General features: G+C 43.8%; 1 protein-coding gene across 4 annotated transcripts in view; it reads left to right on the top strand.

Moving 5' to 3' along the window:
• ARVCF (ARVCF delta catenin family member) overlaps positions 1-18,796 on the top strand; it is a 974,893-nt gene that overhangs the window by 562,657 nt on the left and 393,440 nt on the right. For all 4 annotated transcript variants that reach the window (XM_088476674.1, XM_088476676.1, XM_088476675.1 and 1 more), the window contains one exon: positions 3,904-3,971. In XM_088476674.1, the coding sequence (XP_088332800.1) occupies positions 3,904-3,971 (68 nt within the window). The remainder of the gene's footprint in view (positions 1-3,903; positions 3,972-18,796) is intronic.

The raw sequence follows: 18,796 nt of genomic DNA, 5'->3' as shown, positions 1-18,796 counted from the left end.
GTGCTCCCCTCCCCAAGTGCCAAAAAAAATAATATTTTAATAAAAGTGTTTACACACTGGTGGATGGGCAGCTCAAAAGCAAAGCCAGTTTGTGTAAGGGCCTCCAAATTGCCTCTTTTTCCTGCCAGTAGTTCTTTACATCATTTCAGATCTGTGTCCGTTGGGAAGACGAAACAATGTCTTGGCACTCAAGAATTCTCAAGAAAGACATAATGTAAGACTTAAACCTTAAATCTGAAATATTGCATTTGATCTGTTCCGCTTGTCCACACATCTGTCACAGATTGTGTGCTGGTAAAGTGGACAGTGGGTACAACGGCAGTTTGAAGGCCTCTAACTAACTATGTTTTTTTTCATGTCCCTGTACAGGTTGGAAAAAAGTGGAATCTTTGCAAGGGATTATTTAACAGTCAATTGTTTTGGAAAGCACTCTTCCTGGTCCCCTTCTGGGAAGAAAATCCACTCCTAGCAGCAGAAGCAGGTGCAGGATTTTCAAGAAAGATACAACGTAAGACTTTAAATCTGAAATCTTGCATTTGCTCTGTTCCGCTTATCCACATATCTGTGCTGGTTAAGTGGACAGTGGGTACAACAGCAGTTTGGAGGCCATTAACTATGTTTTTTTTTAATGTCTCTGTACAGGTTGGGAGGTGCTTTTCATGTGGAAGCTTTGCAAAGGATTATTGAACAGTCAATTGTTTTGGAAAGCACTACTGGAAGTCTTCCTGGTCCCCTTCTGGGATGAAAAAATCCACTCCCAGCAGCAGCAGCAGGCATGGGGCTCAAGGATTCTTCTGGGGCAAGGACTGATGTGAATTAGTCAAATATTTTTTTGTAAATGCCTCCCATCCTCACATTCTCCCTCATAAATTACATTTACTACCAATCAACCCTTCCTGTCCCTGCCTTCAACTACGTACATACTCCAGCTCCCTCAGGCCTCTCTTGAATAATAAAAACATTTGTTTCCTGATGTGCCATGTTGGAAGTTGAACTGCCACGCATTTGTGCCGCCCACTGCTGCCGTTTAGCTTAGTCAGCCAGCTAGCTTGGTGCAAATTTTGGACCTAAACTGCATGAAAACAATATTGTGAGCTGTGACGTAGTCCAAATTGACTGAAAATTAGTGGAAATAAATGTTATAGAGGTTAATAATACTGTAGGGATAAAAACAGGCCCAAATTATGTGATTTTAGCTGTTTTTATGATTTTTAAAAAAAAATACAGATCCAAAACCAAAAAAACAAAACACGCAAGCGCGGTTTTGGCAAAACAATCCAGATCAAAAACCAGAGGAGATACAGATCCAAAATCAAAATCAAAACACGGGGGTCGGTGCACATCTCTAGAATAAAGGTGACCTTACCACTACCAATAAGCTCCAGTTTGAGCTCTCATACAGAAATCAGCCTTAAACTGCATACACACTAGACGATATGTTGCATGATTTGTCCGATTTCGACGCATCGGAGCAACAAGGGAAATCGTCGACATCATTGCATCTTTTGCCAGTCGTCTAGTGTGTACTCACCTTTACACTTTCTGGAATTTGCTGGTTGCAATTCACACCACAGATCGATGGTGCTCATGTGATTTTACTTGGAGATTTTGCAAGCCTCCTTCCAGCTCTTGCTCTTGCCAAAGTAGTGTGATACAGATGTAAAATGTATTTTGATTTATTTCTCTTTGTCTCTAAAAATTATACTTTTTTACCTTTCACCTGTCTCTAACTGTTGCTTAGTTATTTTTGAGACAGTTTTACTGTCCCGCCTATGCAGATTCTTGTCCCCACAGTTTTGCTAGCTTAAAAACTTTCTTTATAGTATGGTCTGATTATTTCCTTGTTGTAATTAACTTGTTAGAGTTCTCCCTATACCATGACTACTTCACAACTACTGTATATTTCATCTCCAAATGCCCACCTTGCGTATAAATGTACATTAGATATTTTCTCCCACACTAAACCCCTGAAATGACCAATATATTTACTATTAAATCTGTGATAAGGGGCTCTACAATTCCCATATACTTCACATAATACTCTTAAATTGTATAATTTAAAAAAATACCCACATAGATATCAAAGCATATGAGATTTTATACTATTCTTTGAATGAACCTGCCCTCAGCTTAGACACCTTAAAAGCTTTTGATAGGCCTTGAATGGAGTGCAAAGTATATACAGTCATTCTCTCCCAAAGGATAAGGCCCCAAGGTCAAGTGACTTCAACTCAGGAACATATTCCAACACTTATAAAAGTGTATTATACAGGTTATATAAAAGGTTACGTTTCCTCAGAAATGCTGGAGGCTTAAATCATTATTAACCTGTATTCACATTAGTCTGATGGTTTACCCTTGCTATTCCTGTCTATGTGCACTGAAAAGGTTTTGACCTCTTTCATGGGGATCATAGGAAACATATGTTTGTCCATCTTGGCTTTAAAAAAATGCATATTACAGTATATAAATGGTCTTTATTTTTCTGTGATGGGTACAGTTTAAAAATCTCCAATAAAACACTCAAAGCCTCAAGCCTGCCATGGAACCACTGGTATGGAGTGTCAGGCTGTCAAATAGTCAAATAGTGGGACCTGTCAAATAGTGGGACCTATGTTTAGGGACTAGAACATAAGCTCTGCCTCTTTGCTGATGATGGATGCCTTTTATACAGTACCTGACCTGCCTCATATTCCATTCTTAATGTATTTGGAAAAGCTTCCTTTAACAAAGTCGTCATGAAACTGAAGCCTTACCCATCAATCTGCTAGAACAAGCCCTTAAGGTACTGAAAAAACAAACAAACAAACAAACAAACAAACCAAAGCCTTAACATACCATGGGATCAAGATCTCGTCAATATTTTTGGGGTCTGTATGGCAAATCCCAACCCACAATTTTTAGAAACATTTGTAAGCACAAATTGGTTTGAAACTCTCTCTAATGGTACAGTATTTAAACCATCTCTGTTTATCCACGTATTCTGTTTAGGTTTAATGGACATAAAAATATAGATCACTCTGGTATTTAAATGTATTTACTCCTATCTCCCAAGATGAAACATTATTGTCTTCTAGAAGACAGGGAAATTATTTGTATCAATTCCTATTGCAATTCCATGTGAATTCCATTCAATTACTCCGAGATCGTCTGTGACATTACCACCGAACAGCAACTGCTGGTTACCTTCTTTCTACTTTTCAGAACTGTCTGGATATCATGATACTGGATAAAACATCTGTGTATTATTGGATAAGTCTGATTCAAGACTCAGAGGACAGTACAACTTATGCAGTTTCAGTGAGACTAAGGGGTATATTTACTAAAGTGAGAGTTTTTAGAAGTGGAGATGTTGCCCATAGCAACCAATCACATTCTAGCTATTATCTTCTAGAAGGTGCTAGTTAGATGATAAGTAGAATATAATTGGTTGCTATGGGCAACATCTCCACTTCTAAAAACTCTCACTTTAGTAAATTTACCCCTAACACTTCAGATCCAAACGTCTAGCTATGATAAATTCAATTTCACAATGAACTCTACAAATGTACTCTACACACTACTGCCAATAAACATTTTGCTGCTCTGCATGCTAGCAAGATGATGTTAGCGTAACTATTTCCTTGCAGTTTGCTTGTTTTACATTAATGCCAAGTTGTAATGTTCATTTTCTAATGTAATTACCAGGATCATAAAACAAAAATTAGATCAAAAGCCTGTTTTATCTGTCTTCATTTTGTTTTTGCACTTTAAAGGAGAAAGAGCCCTAAGCCGTCTACTTATTTCACATTTTACTGATTTTTTGGAAAATAAGTTGATTCTTATTTGCATACAAATTGGTTTAAACCATCAATGTTTTTCACTGTGTCACATAACAGATCTTTGGTTTTTCCTGTCTTACAGATGCATCTATAGCCGAGGAATGGAAGGTTAAATTAGTCAAAGCTAAAAACAATTCTAAAAAGGAAAAGGTATGTGCGGTTGTGAGAATGTCTTCATGCTCCTGTTTGTAGAGATTGTTTTCTTTGTAATTCTGCTCTGAGTGCACTCTGTGGCAATGCATATCCATTTATTTCTCTGAGAAATTTGATGGAAGTACAGGTCACGGTGTACCTATTTCTTCAAAGGCTTCTCTTCGTTAAAAATGAAACAAAAAACCTGTGCTGTATTGTTCATCTTTATGTTCTTTTAAAATATACTTAAAGTTACTTGATAGTAAGTTTAAAGCTTGCAGCAGCGCCTTGGCATGCATTGTAGATCAGTTTGCTTGCTGTGAGCCTGTCCGATCTCTTGCTCATTTGCAGATGGAAGGACTTTGTGTAGGACACAGTATTCTGTAGTGACATATTGTACTAAGAGGAATTTTCAGACACTGTACACAATGTAACCTAATGAGAGAATATTTCCAATGCATGGTAAACGATCCATACAGGTATTAGTAAACAGTGGCAATCTGTAGTTAATAACTTTTTAATATACAGATGTGTCCTGAAGTCGCGCCAAACAGCCTTTCTTGGTGCCCCAGGTCCCATGTAACTTGGCTAGTGCCGAGCGTCTTTTTCACGTCTTTTTTGCCCAAACTGCATCTTAGTCGCAATCAGATGTGACAGACCGCTTCCCAGGACTCCACTGATTCATTCCATATGCAGGACTTGTATATCTTTTTTAACAAGTTTATTTTTAGATTTTACAGAAGTAAAATAATACAACTATACATGCATACTCAAATAAATAGGTATATGAAATACTCAGACCAACAGAATAGCGTGATATCATATGAACACATATATCAGCATTCCATTCTAATTAGAATAAATCATGTAGAGCAATGCAAAATATAAAACATTGAGGAAAAATAAATATATATATATGGAAAGCAGAACTACTTAGAGGGGTAGAGAGAGGGAAATGAAAGAAAAGGAAAGAGGAAAAAAGAAGGGGGAAAGTATGTTGGGGAGGACATGGGAGGTAAGGAGGAGACCGAATCCAGACTTATACAAATAATAGGTGAATTATGGACATCAAAGTAGTAGGTTCGAAAAGCCTGAGGGTAGGAATCCATGTGGTGCGGTGTTATTATAAAGAAACCAGTCACCCCAAACTATAAGAAACTTATGGGAGGTGTTGTGGAGATAAGCTGATATTTACTGCATGGCCGCCACATGCCAGATTTTATTTATGAGTTGTTGACGAGGAGGAGGGTTGATATCTTTCCAGTGCCTTGCAACTAAACATCTAGCTGCGTTTAAAATGTGTGAAGAGAGCTTATCAGCATGTTGGTTGAGACCCTCTAGTGGACAGCCAAGGAGAAAAGACAAGGGAGATTTAGTCAGTGGTACTTTAAGAATCTCCGAAAGGAGGACAGCAACCTCGTCCCAAAATTTAGCTATTATAGGACATGACCACCATATATGAATGTAGGTGCCCGTGTCGCCGCAACCTCTCCAGCAACGATCAGAGGCTAGATGATACATTCTATGCAGGCGGGTAGGCACCAGGTACCATCTATAATATATCTTGTAGGCATTTTCCTTTATTAAGGTGGAAATAGAAGATTTGGATACACTCTCCCGCACCACAGACCATGTGACCTCGTCCGGTGGGCTCCCCAGATCCTTTTCCCACTGAAGTTCATGGCCAGGTGTATCTGGTAAATTAACATACAATAAAAGATTATAAATAACAGATATAATACCTTTCATGAGAGGATTGCGGAGACATAAGGACTCATAGGGTGTTGGAGATCTATCAATTGAATTAATGGGAAAAGAGTTAATAAAATGACGTATTTGAATATAAGCAAAAGTATTGACAGAAGATATATTAAATTTATTCTGTAGGGAATCCAGAGAGGCACATCCACCCGACTCAAAAACATCAGATACCACCCTAACCTTTAATCCATGAAGAAAAGCGGGCAAGGTCGAAACCTGGAGTAAATGCTGGGTTCGACCATATAGGGGTAATGGGGGATGGATAGGAGGTGATGTTAAAATGGGATTTACAGTAATCGGATATGGCGCATGTGAAGGTGATAACCGGGTGTGAGCGGGCAGGTTGGGGTCTATCAGGTGTAGCCAAGCCTATAATTGTAGATATGGAGGAGACATTACACGACTTAGGGCCTGATTCAGAGCTGAACGCTCTGACCAGAGCGCTCGCTCTGAATCAGGGCCCTCCTACCTTTTTTTGGAGCGTCCTCATGGACGCTCGCATACCTGTGGGTTACCACCCACAGCTATAGCGCACGTCAATGATGATGGTCGCGATTGTCTTGACCACCGCGACCATCAAGCTTGCGACGGAGACCCTGCGGTAGGGTCTCGCTGCCGCAAGCCCTGGAGTGATTTTGGCTCTATCAGAGCCAAAATCACTCTCACTGACATCACTAGTGATGTCAGTGGGGCCGGCTTGAGACGGTAGGCGTTCCCATGGGAACGCCTCTGTCTGGCAGACACGCCCACCAAAGGGGGCGTGCTGTCAATCAACATCGACAGCACTCCCCCTTTGGTGTGATACCCGGAGCGATGGAGAGCCCGTCGCTCGCCGGGTCTCGCGCATGCGCACGACGGAGCTCCCTCCATCGTGCGCATGCGCAGTGGGGGAACATCGACCCGCTTGCGAGTGTACTGCCGCTCATGAGCGGGTCTGAATGACCCCCTTAGTTTCAATTTCCACCCAGCAGGGTGGTTGATATAATGTAAACCAGGCTATTGCCTGACTTAAGTGGGTAGCATAATAATAAAGGTTAACATCAGGAAATCCATTTCCCCCATTAGTGGTGGGACGACGAAGAGTCAGAAAACTAATGCGGGGAGGTTTCGAATTCCATACAAATTGGACAAACCACCTGTGTGTTTGCAATAAAGTTGATTTGGGAACAGCAACAGGGAGGGTCTGGAAGAGATAGAGTAATCTAGGCATAAGGTTCATTTGACTGCTACTATCCTGCCTAACCAGGAAATTATTAGATCACGCCATCAAAGAAGGTCCAGTTTAATTTTTTTAAGCATAGGGGGGAAGTTCGCAGAGTATAAAGTGTCATAACTGTTTGTTATGTAGACACCTAAATATTTAATTTTAGAGGGGAGCCAGGCAAAGTTATAATTATGACGTAGGAGATCCAAGACCCTAGGTGTTATATTGAGTGCAAGAGACTCAGTTTTAGAAAAGTTGACCTTATAGCCCGAAAGTGAGCCGTAAACAGTCAAAACTTGGAAAAGTTTTGGGAGAGATGTATGAGGAGAAGTTAGGAACAGGAGTACGTCATCAGCGAAAAGAGATATTTTGTATTCAGTTTTCTCAAGTGATGTACCCCTAATATCCGAGTCAAGGCGTATTTGCGCTGCAAGGGGTTCGATGACAAGAGTAAAGATCAGGGGCGACAAAGGGCACCCCTGTCTGGTGCCATTAGTTATACGGAAAGAGGACGAGAGAAGACCATTGACGGAGACCCTAGCTGAAGGGATAGAATATAGGGCCAAGATGCCCTGGAGAAAATTGCCACCCAAGCCGAAGGCCCTCAAAGTTTGAAACATGAAGGGCCAGCAGATCCGGTCAAAGGCCTTCTCAGCGTCCAAGGAGAGCACCAGAGCTGGGGTTCGAGTAGAATTGATGGAATGAATGAGACTAAGAACTCGTCTGGTGTTGTCCCTGGCTTGCCTCCCCGGAATAAAGCCAACCTGATCATTATGGACCAAGTCAGGCAGTACTGAATTTAGGCGGTTGGCAAGTATTTTTGCATAAATCTTGACATCAGCGTTCAACAGCGAGATGGGTCTGTAATGGGCACAGTTGGAATGGTCTTTACCTTCTTTGGGAATAACAATAATCCTCGCCTCAAGGGCCTCTTTGGAGAAAAAACCACTAGACATCACACCATTGAACACCACGGCAAGATGGGGGGAGAGCAGGGAAGCAAAGGATTTATAATAGGTAGCTGTAAACCTGTCAGGGCCAGGGTCCTTATTGGCTTTAAGGTTCTTTATCACCTCTGAGATCTCCTGCGTCTCAGCCGGAACGTTTAAGGATTCAAGGACTGATGAGGATAATTTAGGTAAATGACAACTGGCTAAGAAGTTTTGTACTGAGTCCTTAGGAGGTAATGAACTACCTGAAGAAGACGAAAGCTTATATAAATTAGTATAAAATTTACAAAATTCCTCAGTAATGTGTGAGGGATCTCTAATAGGTTCACCTGAGCTAGATTTAATTGTCAGAACAATGTTCTGCGAGAGTTTAGATCGGAATCTAGACGCCAGTATTCTATCAGCTTTATCCCCCTTCTCGTAAAATGTTTGGTTAAGCCATTTAAGAGAGGTCTCCGCTTTTGCTGTAAGAAGGAGGCCAAGTTCACCCCTGGCAGCTACAAAGTTACGGTAATCATCCGCCAGTCCTGATGTTTTGTGGGTTTTATCTAGACGAGCAACCAGATCCATGAGTTCAAGAAGCCTCTTGCCTCTGGCCCTCCTAGCAAGAGCCGCAGACTTAATCAGAGACCCCCGGATCACTGCTTTGTGAGCATTACAGAGAAGCTGGGGAGAGATGGTAGGATTAGTGTTAAGAGAGAAGTATTCTGTAATCTCAGAGGCCAGCTGTCAACGCAGGGCAGGATTCATAAGGAGCCTGTCATTAAGGCGCCAAGTATGAGAGTTATTACGAGGAAAGGGAGATTCAATGTCTACTGAGAATGGAGAGTGGTCTGACCAAGTGCTGGGGTAAATGCTGGCGTCTAGAATTAGTTGTGCGGGGTCAATCCCAAGAAAAATCATATCCAGCCTTGTATGGACATCATGGACAGGTGAATAAAAGGTAAAATCTTTAGCATTGGGTTCTTTCACGCGCCAGGCGTCAAATAGGAGGTGGTGGGAGAGAAACTGTTGTAAAGCATCAGAATTAGCACAAACCGAGCTAACCGACGATCGTGGGGGAGGTTTAGATCTATCAAGCCGTGAATCTAAGGTAGTATTAAAGTCACCTGCCACAACCACTCTACCTCTTCTATGTTGGGACAACAGCAAATTTAGAGTTCGAAAAAAGCGTGGTTGTGCAGAATTGGGGGTGTAAACATTAACAAACGTAAAAAGGGTACCATCTAGTTCAGCACTTGTATATCTGTGTGCGACTGAGTCTGAATGTGTACCCTAAGTGCTACGGTGCAACCGCTTTTGCTTTGTATACTGACTGAGACAAACATAGATATACAAGTGCCGCATATCAAATTACTCCGCGCAGTCTCCTGACATGGTTTGTCACATCCGATTGTGATTAAGACGCATTTTTAGGTGAAAAAGATGCCAGGCATCTAGTGCCACAAGGCGTATTAAGCCTAGGTATATGAGCACCAGGGGTTAAAGAGGGCAGGAACGGGGTGGAACTGAGTTCCGTCACCTCTAATGGTAGGTGGAACTAGTTCCACCTCCACCAAGTCCCTGCACAGAAGTCCCACAGACAGAGTCACTCACTGTCTGCCTAGGGGTCTCAATTTCTTCAGAGGTCTTTTATTTCAGAGAAACCAGCATATAGGTAAGGAAAGAATCAAGCGAAGGCAATAAATAGGGGTTGCAAAAAAAACATTGGGCATCCAAGTGACAGACTAGTTTGTGGGGACCCCATAAAAAAAACTCAGAGACACGGCAGAAAAATAACACTGATGATATAGTGCCTAGACGGCCCCCAGCCATTCACTTTACCTTTTCCTATACACAGCAGTGTGTGTGTGTGTGTGTGTGTAAAGAACAGTTTTCACACTTGTTTTGGCCTGTCAGACTAGCCTGGCGGGGGGTGGGGAGTAGGCGGCGGGGGAGATGAGTTCCACCACCTCTCCAGGACCACTTTAAGCCCTGATGAGGACACATCTGTATAATCATCACCAATCCTCAATAAAGTTATTAATAGACCTGCTTATCTACATATGTTCAGACTTCATTGTGATCAGTGTTGAATTTTATATTTCTAATTTTGTTTCCTTTTAATATATATAGGAAGTAATAATGATGCAACCTTATTGTTGTAAATAATTACTGGGTCTCAGCTTTTCTCAATTTAACAAAATGTTTATACTGGAGAAATCAGATATTAGGTGATAACCTATTTTGTGTCACTTACTGCCATAACCATAGACCTCTATGGGGACTGTGGCCTGAGTCTATATCACAGCAAACAGCATAGCTGAATCCATCTCTGGAATGAGGGACCCGCAAAACCGGAGGCTTCACTGGATAGCCTCTGGGCCAAATTTATATGCCACCCTCCATCACCAGTATGAGCCTGTTGGAGAGAGGGAGAAAAACATCCAATTAGAAGCCATAGGGGCCTATTCATCATCGGAGGCCGTGTGACCTCCGATTATGAAAGTATTGAACTTGCTGCGAGGGATACTGAAGTATCCAACTCGCATCGGTGGAAAGATTACACCAGAGCAATTCATCATTGCTCCTGTTCCGAAAAGCAGCTATCCCCTCGGTTAGTATCGCAGTTACAGATGTAGCTGCGTTACTTACCTCCTCCCCGTCGTCCCGGTTACGCATGAGTGACCTGAGGTCACACATAGGTACAGCCACCGGCGAGATAGTGAGGAGGTGGCGGAGGGATCCGTTCGGATCCCTCTTCGCATCCCCGGAACTCCCTCCCATAGGAAGGAGTGGAGATCCGAGAACAAGTGCTGTCTGAAGATGGCGCTTGTTCCTTTTCGGACTCCTGATGATGAATGGCCCGTTAACTAAAATATGCGTAAACTAGCGTTTCCGCATGGTTACCGGGCCATTTAGTGTTGATGAATAGGCCCCATAGACTTGTAAATACCGGTGCAAGTGTTTTATGTATCACTGCAATAAATCAGCCAGTGCAGGGGTGTTTCTAGAGAGGAGGGGGCCCGTGTGCAGTCTCCGACACGGGCCCCCTCCTCTCCGCCCGCCGGCCGGCAGCGCACAGAGCTGTGCGCGGCCAGAGCCGGAGTTATAGACTCTGTGTGCCCAGAGTCTATAGTGTATGCACAGATCACCAGGAAAATGGCCTCGACTGACATTTTTCCTGTACTGCGCATGCGCAAACAACGGGAAAATGGCCGCCACGGCCATTTTCCAGTCGTTTTACAGCGCCGGGCGCCAGCGCCGACGTGGGACTCCAGAGAGGTAAGTAATATTATGGGTGCAGGGTGGGCGGTGCGGGGCCCCCCTGGACCCAGGGGCCCGTGTTCCCCGCACATAATATAGTTAAGCCCCTGAGCCAGTGTACCACCGATAATAAATAGAACCCTAAGAATTTACAGTGGCCTTGTCTAGGGGTTTCAGCATAAACCCTAATTCATGTGCTGTTAATTATAAATACATATATTTTCATTAAATATTCACAGTATTAAATGGAAACTGTAGGCTTTGCCTTCACTGGAATGCAGATGTTTTTGTATGAGGAGAGCAGCTCTTTGTTACAGAACATCACCTGTAATAACTTCCAGAGCAGACTGGAGAGGATTGCTTTGTGTATTTCTGTATCAGAAAACATGGTCAAGCTCCTGTTTAATTTCCTTTGGGCGTGCTGTTGAGACCTGGATCTCTCTCACTAGTGGCAGTGAGTTGTTTACAGAGTAATTTGGTTTCTAGGGTCATTCTACTCTTATATAAAGTACAATTTGACATGAAGTGCATAAACAACAAAATCCTCAGCCCACAGTGACAAGTGATAGAACTGTGTGTGCTCTTGCATTTCTAGCTCACTGGCAATTTTGTGCACATTCATGTTTGCTAGGCAATAAGCAGGCCAGGTGGCATTGTGCCTACTGCTGTCCTTTTAACAATTCTGTATTTATTTACACTGCTAAATAAGTAAATATCTGTCAGATACCTTTGCACTGCATAATGTTATGTTTTGTTTTAGTTTATTAGGTGCATATTTATTAATTATCTTGTCCTATACCCCATAATTATAATTTCTTGTCGTCGCTATTAGTGCCAATAAGAAATGAATGATCACCAGGATGTATTAGAAACTACCTGCAGGGACAGGAGCTCCAATAGTAATTGGTCCCTGCGGTTTGTTAGAAGTGAAGTGATCCTCTCTTAATACGCCCCTGTCCCTTAACAACTTCTTTTCCCCTTTTTGTCCTTATTTGTAATAAGTTCATTTTCTAGCTGAGAAATAAATGAGCAGCTGCAATTTTACTTTTCATATTTACATTTCTTTGTCTAACTTAAATGTCACCGTTATGTGATAATATGATAATAATACTACTTCTGTTTTATGGCAAAGGATAAAGTAAACTGTTTATTGTTTCGCATTTTTCTTACTTAGTAAATTCTATTCTCGACATAAGTGCGCCCAGGGCTATGCAGAGATCACATCGCCGTCTGAACACATCAGTCTCCCGCCTCCTCGTATTCTTGGCTTCAGGGCTGGCTCCAGGTGGAGTAGTGCCCTGTGCAATCATTGTTTGTGCCCCTACCCACCCAGCGCGCAGCAAAGTTGTGCGCTCCAGAAAGGGATGTGGCTTTTTTTTCCATAAACAACAACGCCCCTAGATGGCGCAGTTTCGTTATGCTGGGTATGAGCCCAGCACTCCATCAGCAGCTGGGCTGCCCCTAGCCATCTCCCTGCACTGCGGCAGTGCCTAAGTGTCCTCCACCTCCGACTGCCCGTGGGACACTTCGGCCCACGGATGGGACAGTGCCCAAAAACGTGACTGTCCCGCTGAAATCGGGACGGTTGGTAGGGCTGCGCCTTTTTAGGGGGCCCCTGTTCGACCGCACTGGTCGAATGGCCCCAGAGCCGGCCCTGTTTGGCTTTTACGTTTCTACGTTTCTAGTTTTTGAGTCAGGTTCATTAACTTTGAACTGGGACTAATATTAGGTCTATAATTTAGGATGGAGGAAGGTACAAATTTAGGATTGGGATAATATTAGGGCTAAACACAAGTTTACAAGTATTTTATTAAGGTTGGGAATAGATTGAGCATCTAGCATGAGACTGAGAGAAACCTCCCCTTTTCTGTAAGGACGGATCTTCCCAGAGTACCAGGGGACTGAGGACATGATTCAGACCCGCTCGCTAAGATGCGTTCGCCCGTAGCTGGCCAATTTTCGCATTCTGCACATGCGTATGCATCGCAATGTGCATGCGCAAACCAGTGCGCATAGACAGCCCTGCAGAGCGAGTGACAGGAGAAGCCATTTGTGGGTGGGGACAGGGGCTGGCCATTAATAACGGGGGAGTAGAGGTGCGAACGCAGGCGTGCCTGAGCGTCTCAGCGCCGTTTGCATAATTTATAGACAATGTCATTGTACACGTCACCTGGCTGTATTTTACACTGAAGTGCTCGCAGTGCTTGCAGTAGGGAATGGTCTGCCTCAAGCGCTGCGATCGCATCCGATGGTACCCAATGTACCAATGGTTGCATAAACTTCCTGGAGATGATGTGCGCAAGTGGGTGTCTTAGGACAGACTGGTGGGCGTCTGCATACACAAAGCGATCGCACGCCAAGACATAGTGGCCGTGCTAATGCCTTGCCGTGCGATAGCCTGCCTTCCCGAATTTGCATACGCATCGAGCGAGCGAATGCATCTAGCGAGCAGGTCTGAATCAGGTCCTGAATTAGAAGCTATTTTGCTTTCTATGTGCTGTTACTCTAAAGTCTGCCAAGGTGATGGAAAGGCATTGCCATTTTGCAGTTGTATAAAAATGCCCCTGAATTTCTGTTATAATTGTGTTATATTCTTACTGAAATGCTTTGCTTACCAATGGTTAGTGCTCATGGCTTAAGAAAAGGTGAATGTATAGACTGATATGACGTATATTGTAAGAATTAATTGTGGAACCAAGAAAAATACACTGTTTACAATGTTTAGGAAGGGGCAGTGAAAGCTGAAATATGATTATAATGTTGCTTTGCATTTGTGTACCTGGTTACTGGATATAATTATATATTATATGTATGTGGGCTTATTCCCATTTTATTTGTAACTTCATGGGGGTCTGGTCACCACCTCCAAAATCCTGAGATTTGGAGGTAAATTTACTAAGAATCGAGTTTGGTCGAGTTTTTATTTTTTTAAACTCTCTTTGCTTCACCGAAACTCGGGTGAGTTTACCCTTTAACAACTCGCAAATTTACTAAGAAGTGAGTTTAGCTGAAAGTGAGTTTTCCGATGGTGAAGCAGATCGAGATTTCTCACCCTATTTGCGAGTTTAGATGAGATTACTCACCCGAAGTTGCAGTGTTTTCTCTCTGCCAAACTCACCCGAACAAGCAGCCTGCACATATCAGTGAGATATGTGTAAGCTGCTTGTGTGTTGTATCTGTAAAAAACGGGTTAAAATATATTTAAAAAATTACGTAGGGTCCCCCCCCCAAAAGCCTAACCAGCCCCGGACTTGTCAATCACTCCTGGTACCTAAAATTACGGGGAACAAAACAAGTAGGGTTCCACCATAATTTAGGTACCAGCACCAGGCTGCAGGGCCAGTCTTGGTTTTAATTATAGGGGGGAAAAAATGTATAGGGGTCCCCCTATAATTAAAACCAGCACCAGATCCAAAACGACCGGGGTGTAATGCCACAGCACGGAGACCCTATTATCGGGTCTCCAGGCCCAAAGCAGTCTCACCCCAAGTCGCTCAGGTCAAGCCGGGGATCTCAGGGGAGGTGGTCCCAAAAAAGGGATCTTACCCTCTCCCAGCCAATCAGCAGCCACTAACTATAGAGCGGCTGCTTATTGCCTGGCGGCTCCTGACAGTTCTCACTGAACAGTCGGGAGCCGGTTAGCAGTGTATGTGGTCACACACATACACCACTAATGATAAGTATATGGATCGGGTACTCGGTTTGTTTTTTTGCAAAGACCCCCCTGGATGCTACGGAGACCAGCGCAAGGATAGAGGTGAGTATAGGATCTTTTTTGCAGGTCATTCCTCATGGATTTCTTCATGGGAACATCTGGAAGCAGGTAAGTATGTGTGAGTGAGGTATGTGTGTATTTTACTGTATGCGGTGTGTGTGTACTGTCTATGTTTAACTATTTATTTTACAGTGGAGGTACGGGTGCTGGCAGCCTGCTGGCACTTGTAGTTCCACAAGTGCAAAAGGGCAGGCATGGTGAGTCCTGTAGTTCCACTGTAAAATACAATAGTTTACTTTGATTTTCCACTTTATTACCACCGTACCCACAGCCCAGGGGTGTGGGGAAGAGCCCTGGGCTTCAGACCAAGCCTGGGGTTTTGGGAGAGGTGGGGATCACTTTTTTGGGGTCCCCATCTCCCCTGAGATTCCTGGCTTGGTCTGAGTGACTTGGGGTGAGAATGCTTTAGCTCTGGAGACCCGGTAATAGGGTCTCCGGGCTGTGGCATTACACCCTGGTCGTTTTGAGCCCGGTGCTGATTTTAATTACAGGGGGGACCCTTACGCATTTTTTCCCCCCCTATAATTAAAACTAGAACTGGCCCTGCAGCCTGGTGCTGGTACCTAAATGACGGTGGAACCCTACTCATTTTGTTAACTGTAATTATAGGAACCAGGACTGGCTGGCAAGTCCGGGGCTGGTTAGGCTTTTGGGGGGGACCCTATGTAATTTTTTTTTTATAAAAACACTTTATATTAGGTATACAGGCAGAAGCATACACAAATCACACTGATCTGTGTATGTTTCTGCCAAACTCGCAGCTCAGGAGGGGAGTGTTTAAAACTTCAATTTCACAGTGAGTTTGCTACAATCTCACACGAGATTATAAACTCGAAATTTGCGAGTTGCATCATTTTCATATAAAGTACTTCTTAATTTGGCCGATGGTAAGTTTTTTTGGGTTTGCAATCTCACATGAGTTTTAACAGTGAAAAGAGAGAACTCCCTTCCAAACTTACTCGAGTTTGTCTTTAGTAAATTTGCGAGATGAAAAACATGCCTAAACTCGTGTGAGACTGCAAACTCACCCAAACTAGAGTCTTAGTAAATTTACCCCTGGGTATAGTTTTGTGTAGTATATAGGGGCATTATCAGGGGCGTAACTAGGTAGTTGAATGGCCCATGGTGAAGAAATTTATATACCACATGTAATATTGGCAAGAAAGATTGGGGGGGGGGGCATGCAATTTATGAAGTAGAGGTCAACTGCAGGGGTTGGCTTAGGAGTCATAGAGCCCTAGACCTGGGGGAATTAGTGGTCTTTGTTGTGCAGATGGTAAGTGATTTTCTCCATATGAGCCATAAACCAATCGTAGGAACTCACAGATGAAACAAGAGGCATAGGGATGGCCATTAAAATGTCTATAATCGAGGGTGCCATCAGTGGTTTACATACAGTAGGTGACATGAAACCATCAATGTTTTACACCATCGATAGCCATTTCTGAAGCAACTTTAAGTGAGAGGGAAGAGGGACTCGCTGGGAAGGATGGCGGAGCTAGCCACATCTAATGGAGGAGGTTGTGCCACTCTATGCAATTGATAGTGGAGAACAATCAGACCTCTGTGATCGATGGCAAACCATCAATGTTTGATGGCCATTACTAGTGGGGCAGGTCTTTTTGCTTCCAAGTTTTAGCCATGAGGCAAAAGACCACCTCTTTAATATGTGGTGTTAATTCACTGTTACAGAATGTTTATCTGGTTCCTGCAGTGGGTAACTAAAGAAAGAAGATTGGGATCTTTGGGAACTGAGCATAGAAGATGAGAGGAGAATCTGGACCTTGTCTGACAAAGAGAAATCTTAGGGCAAGACAACCAGTTTTACAAGAACATGCTGCCTGTCTGAAATCCCTCCAGCAATCAAAGCTGGAGGAGTCATTCTTCTTAGCAGGCTTGTCAGGGGTAAAGTACCATCTACAATATAACAGATATGCATTAGGATGGAGATAGAAGAAAGAAGAAAAAGCCAGGCGCTTTAGTGTTCAGTCAGATTAGTGATTGAATCTGAAAGCTGCTAAACAGCTTACCTCTGAGGAAACGGCCAGTGTGTTTGGGGCCGAGAAATGCATAAGGTGTCCTCACTTCTACTGCGCATCAAGTAGGACCTCACAGCCTATGAATCCAGGATGCCTACCCAGATTGGAGTTTAAATTGAGAACTGCTGCTAAACTGGTACTGCCACTACAGTGCAACTCCAAATTGATCTGCATTGCGACTGCCAGACCCACACTAACACTAACAGACTGCCTTATCCAGAACGGAGCCCGTACCGTGAAATGTTGCCAAGCCAGCGCTGATGCTACACATAGCGCGGCCTCTGATTGATCTGACGAGTAGCCATAAGGCTGCCGCTGAAATCACTACACAGGAGACGGCCTGTAGATATCCCTGTTTTGATCGACGAGCCAGGACAGACAACACATATATCACGGCTTTGAAGTGTCAGCAGAACGGCTCCCCAGGTAGTACTTTGTGCGTACCACATGTGAAATCTTGTTAAAACTGTGAACTGCACCCCTACTTAACAGTGGGCCTGATTTAGAGATGGACGGAATTGCACAACTGCACACAAGCGGCTGTGCAATTCCGTCTATTTAAAACGCGAATGCAGAAGGAGGTGTCACACACCTCCTTGTTGCATTTGCGTGATCCCAGCGCTGCGACCGAGGTCGCAGCCCAGGCTCACCATCGGAACAATCATGACCATCGTTGAGAGGTAACCCCTATTGCCGGGAGACAGGCTACCGCCAACACCAGCCAGTGAATAGGACCTGTCCCCTCTCTGCAACGCTAACAAGGATCAATTGTCAACTTGATTGCATCCACACGGTTGGTGATACATACTTGCATTTCTTACCATTTTGCTGTTTATTGGAATTTGACATTTGGGTACCCATATCGTTATTCACCTACCAGCGACTACCATGTAACAGTGATTCGCAACTAATGTGACTCCCTTTTTCGTGACTTTATCGATACTTGGAGTTAGCTACTCTCCTTCGAACAGATCACACCTCTGTTCTATGATTATTGGTTCACTGCATTCATGTGGAGGTTGAGAATATAGCATTAATGCTTCCTGATCGAGCTCGATTAGATTATCTATGATCTGTATTTTATTTATACTATTGTCATTTTATACACCTTAATTCTCATTTATATACATTTTTAATAAATGTTTCACATTACATTTTTGTACAGAATGTGTATCTAGCGCCATTCCACCTGTTTACATTTTGCAGTGATCGCAGTGCTTGCGGTGGAGTAGGGGCTTCCTCAAGAGCTGCGTGCAGCTCCGATGGCTCTCGATGGTTCTGATTAATCATACACTTGCTGGAGATGACATGTGCTAAGACAGAAAAGTGGGCGTCTTTATACCGGCGGGCGCTCACTCTGCCGTCGCTCTCTAAGACATATAGGGCGTCCTTACACCAGACAGTGTGATCACGGAATTTGGATACCCGGCCCCTTTTGGCAGGGAGAGAGCACAGCTTAGCGTCCGGGTCTGAATTGACCCCTCTGGCCTCGTCCCTCCCTCTCAATCAGGCCCAGTATCTCCAGCCAGGACTGTTCTCAACTCTGTATTTAAAATTATACCATTTGGTTTAAGCCAGTGTATCTCAAACTCGGTCCTCAGGACCCCACACAGGTCACGTTTTCCAGGTCACCCACCAGGTGCACAGACAGGAGCGGCTCTAGGCACGCAAGCCGGGCCGTCGACCGGAGCGCCACTGTATCCGGCGGGCGCAGGAAACGCCCACCCTTCCTCCCGGCGCTATAGTGAATATGTAAGCTCAGGGGGAGGGAGCAGAGGTGGGAAGGGGCGGCAACACAGGACGGCACTGGGCGCAGCAAAGCCTAGCGCCGGCCCTGTGCACAGGTGTATTCATTACTCACTGACACA

Source organism: Taudactylus pleione, unplaced genomic scaffold (genome assembly GCF_031769625.1).
Source record: "Taudactylus pleione unplaced genomic scaffold, aTauple2 ptg000191l, whole genome shotgun sequence".
Taxonomy (NCBI): domain Eukaryota; kingdom Metazoa; phylum Chordata; class Amphibia; order Anura; family Myobatrachidae; genus Taudactylus; species Taudactylus pleione.
Note: the sequence above shows the minus strand (reverse complement) of the source record. Positions and strands in the feature narration are given on the sequence as shown.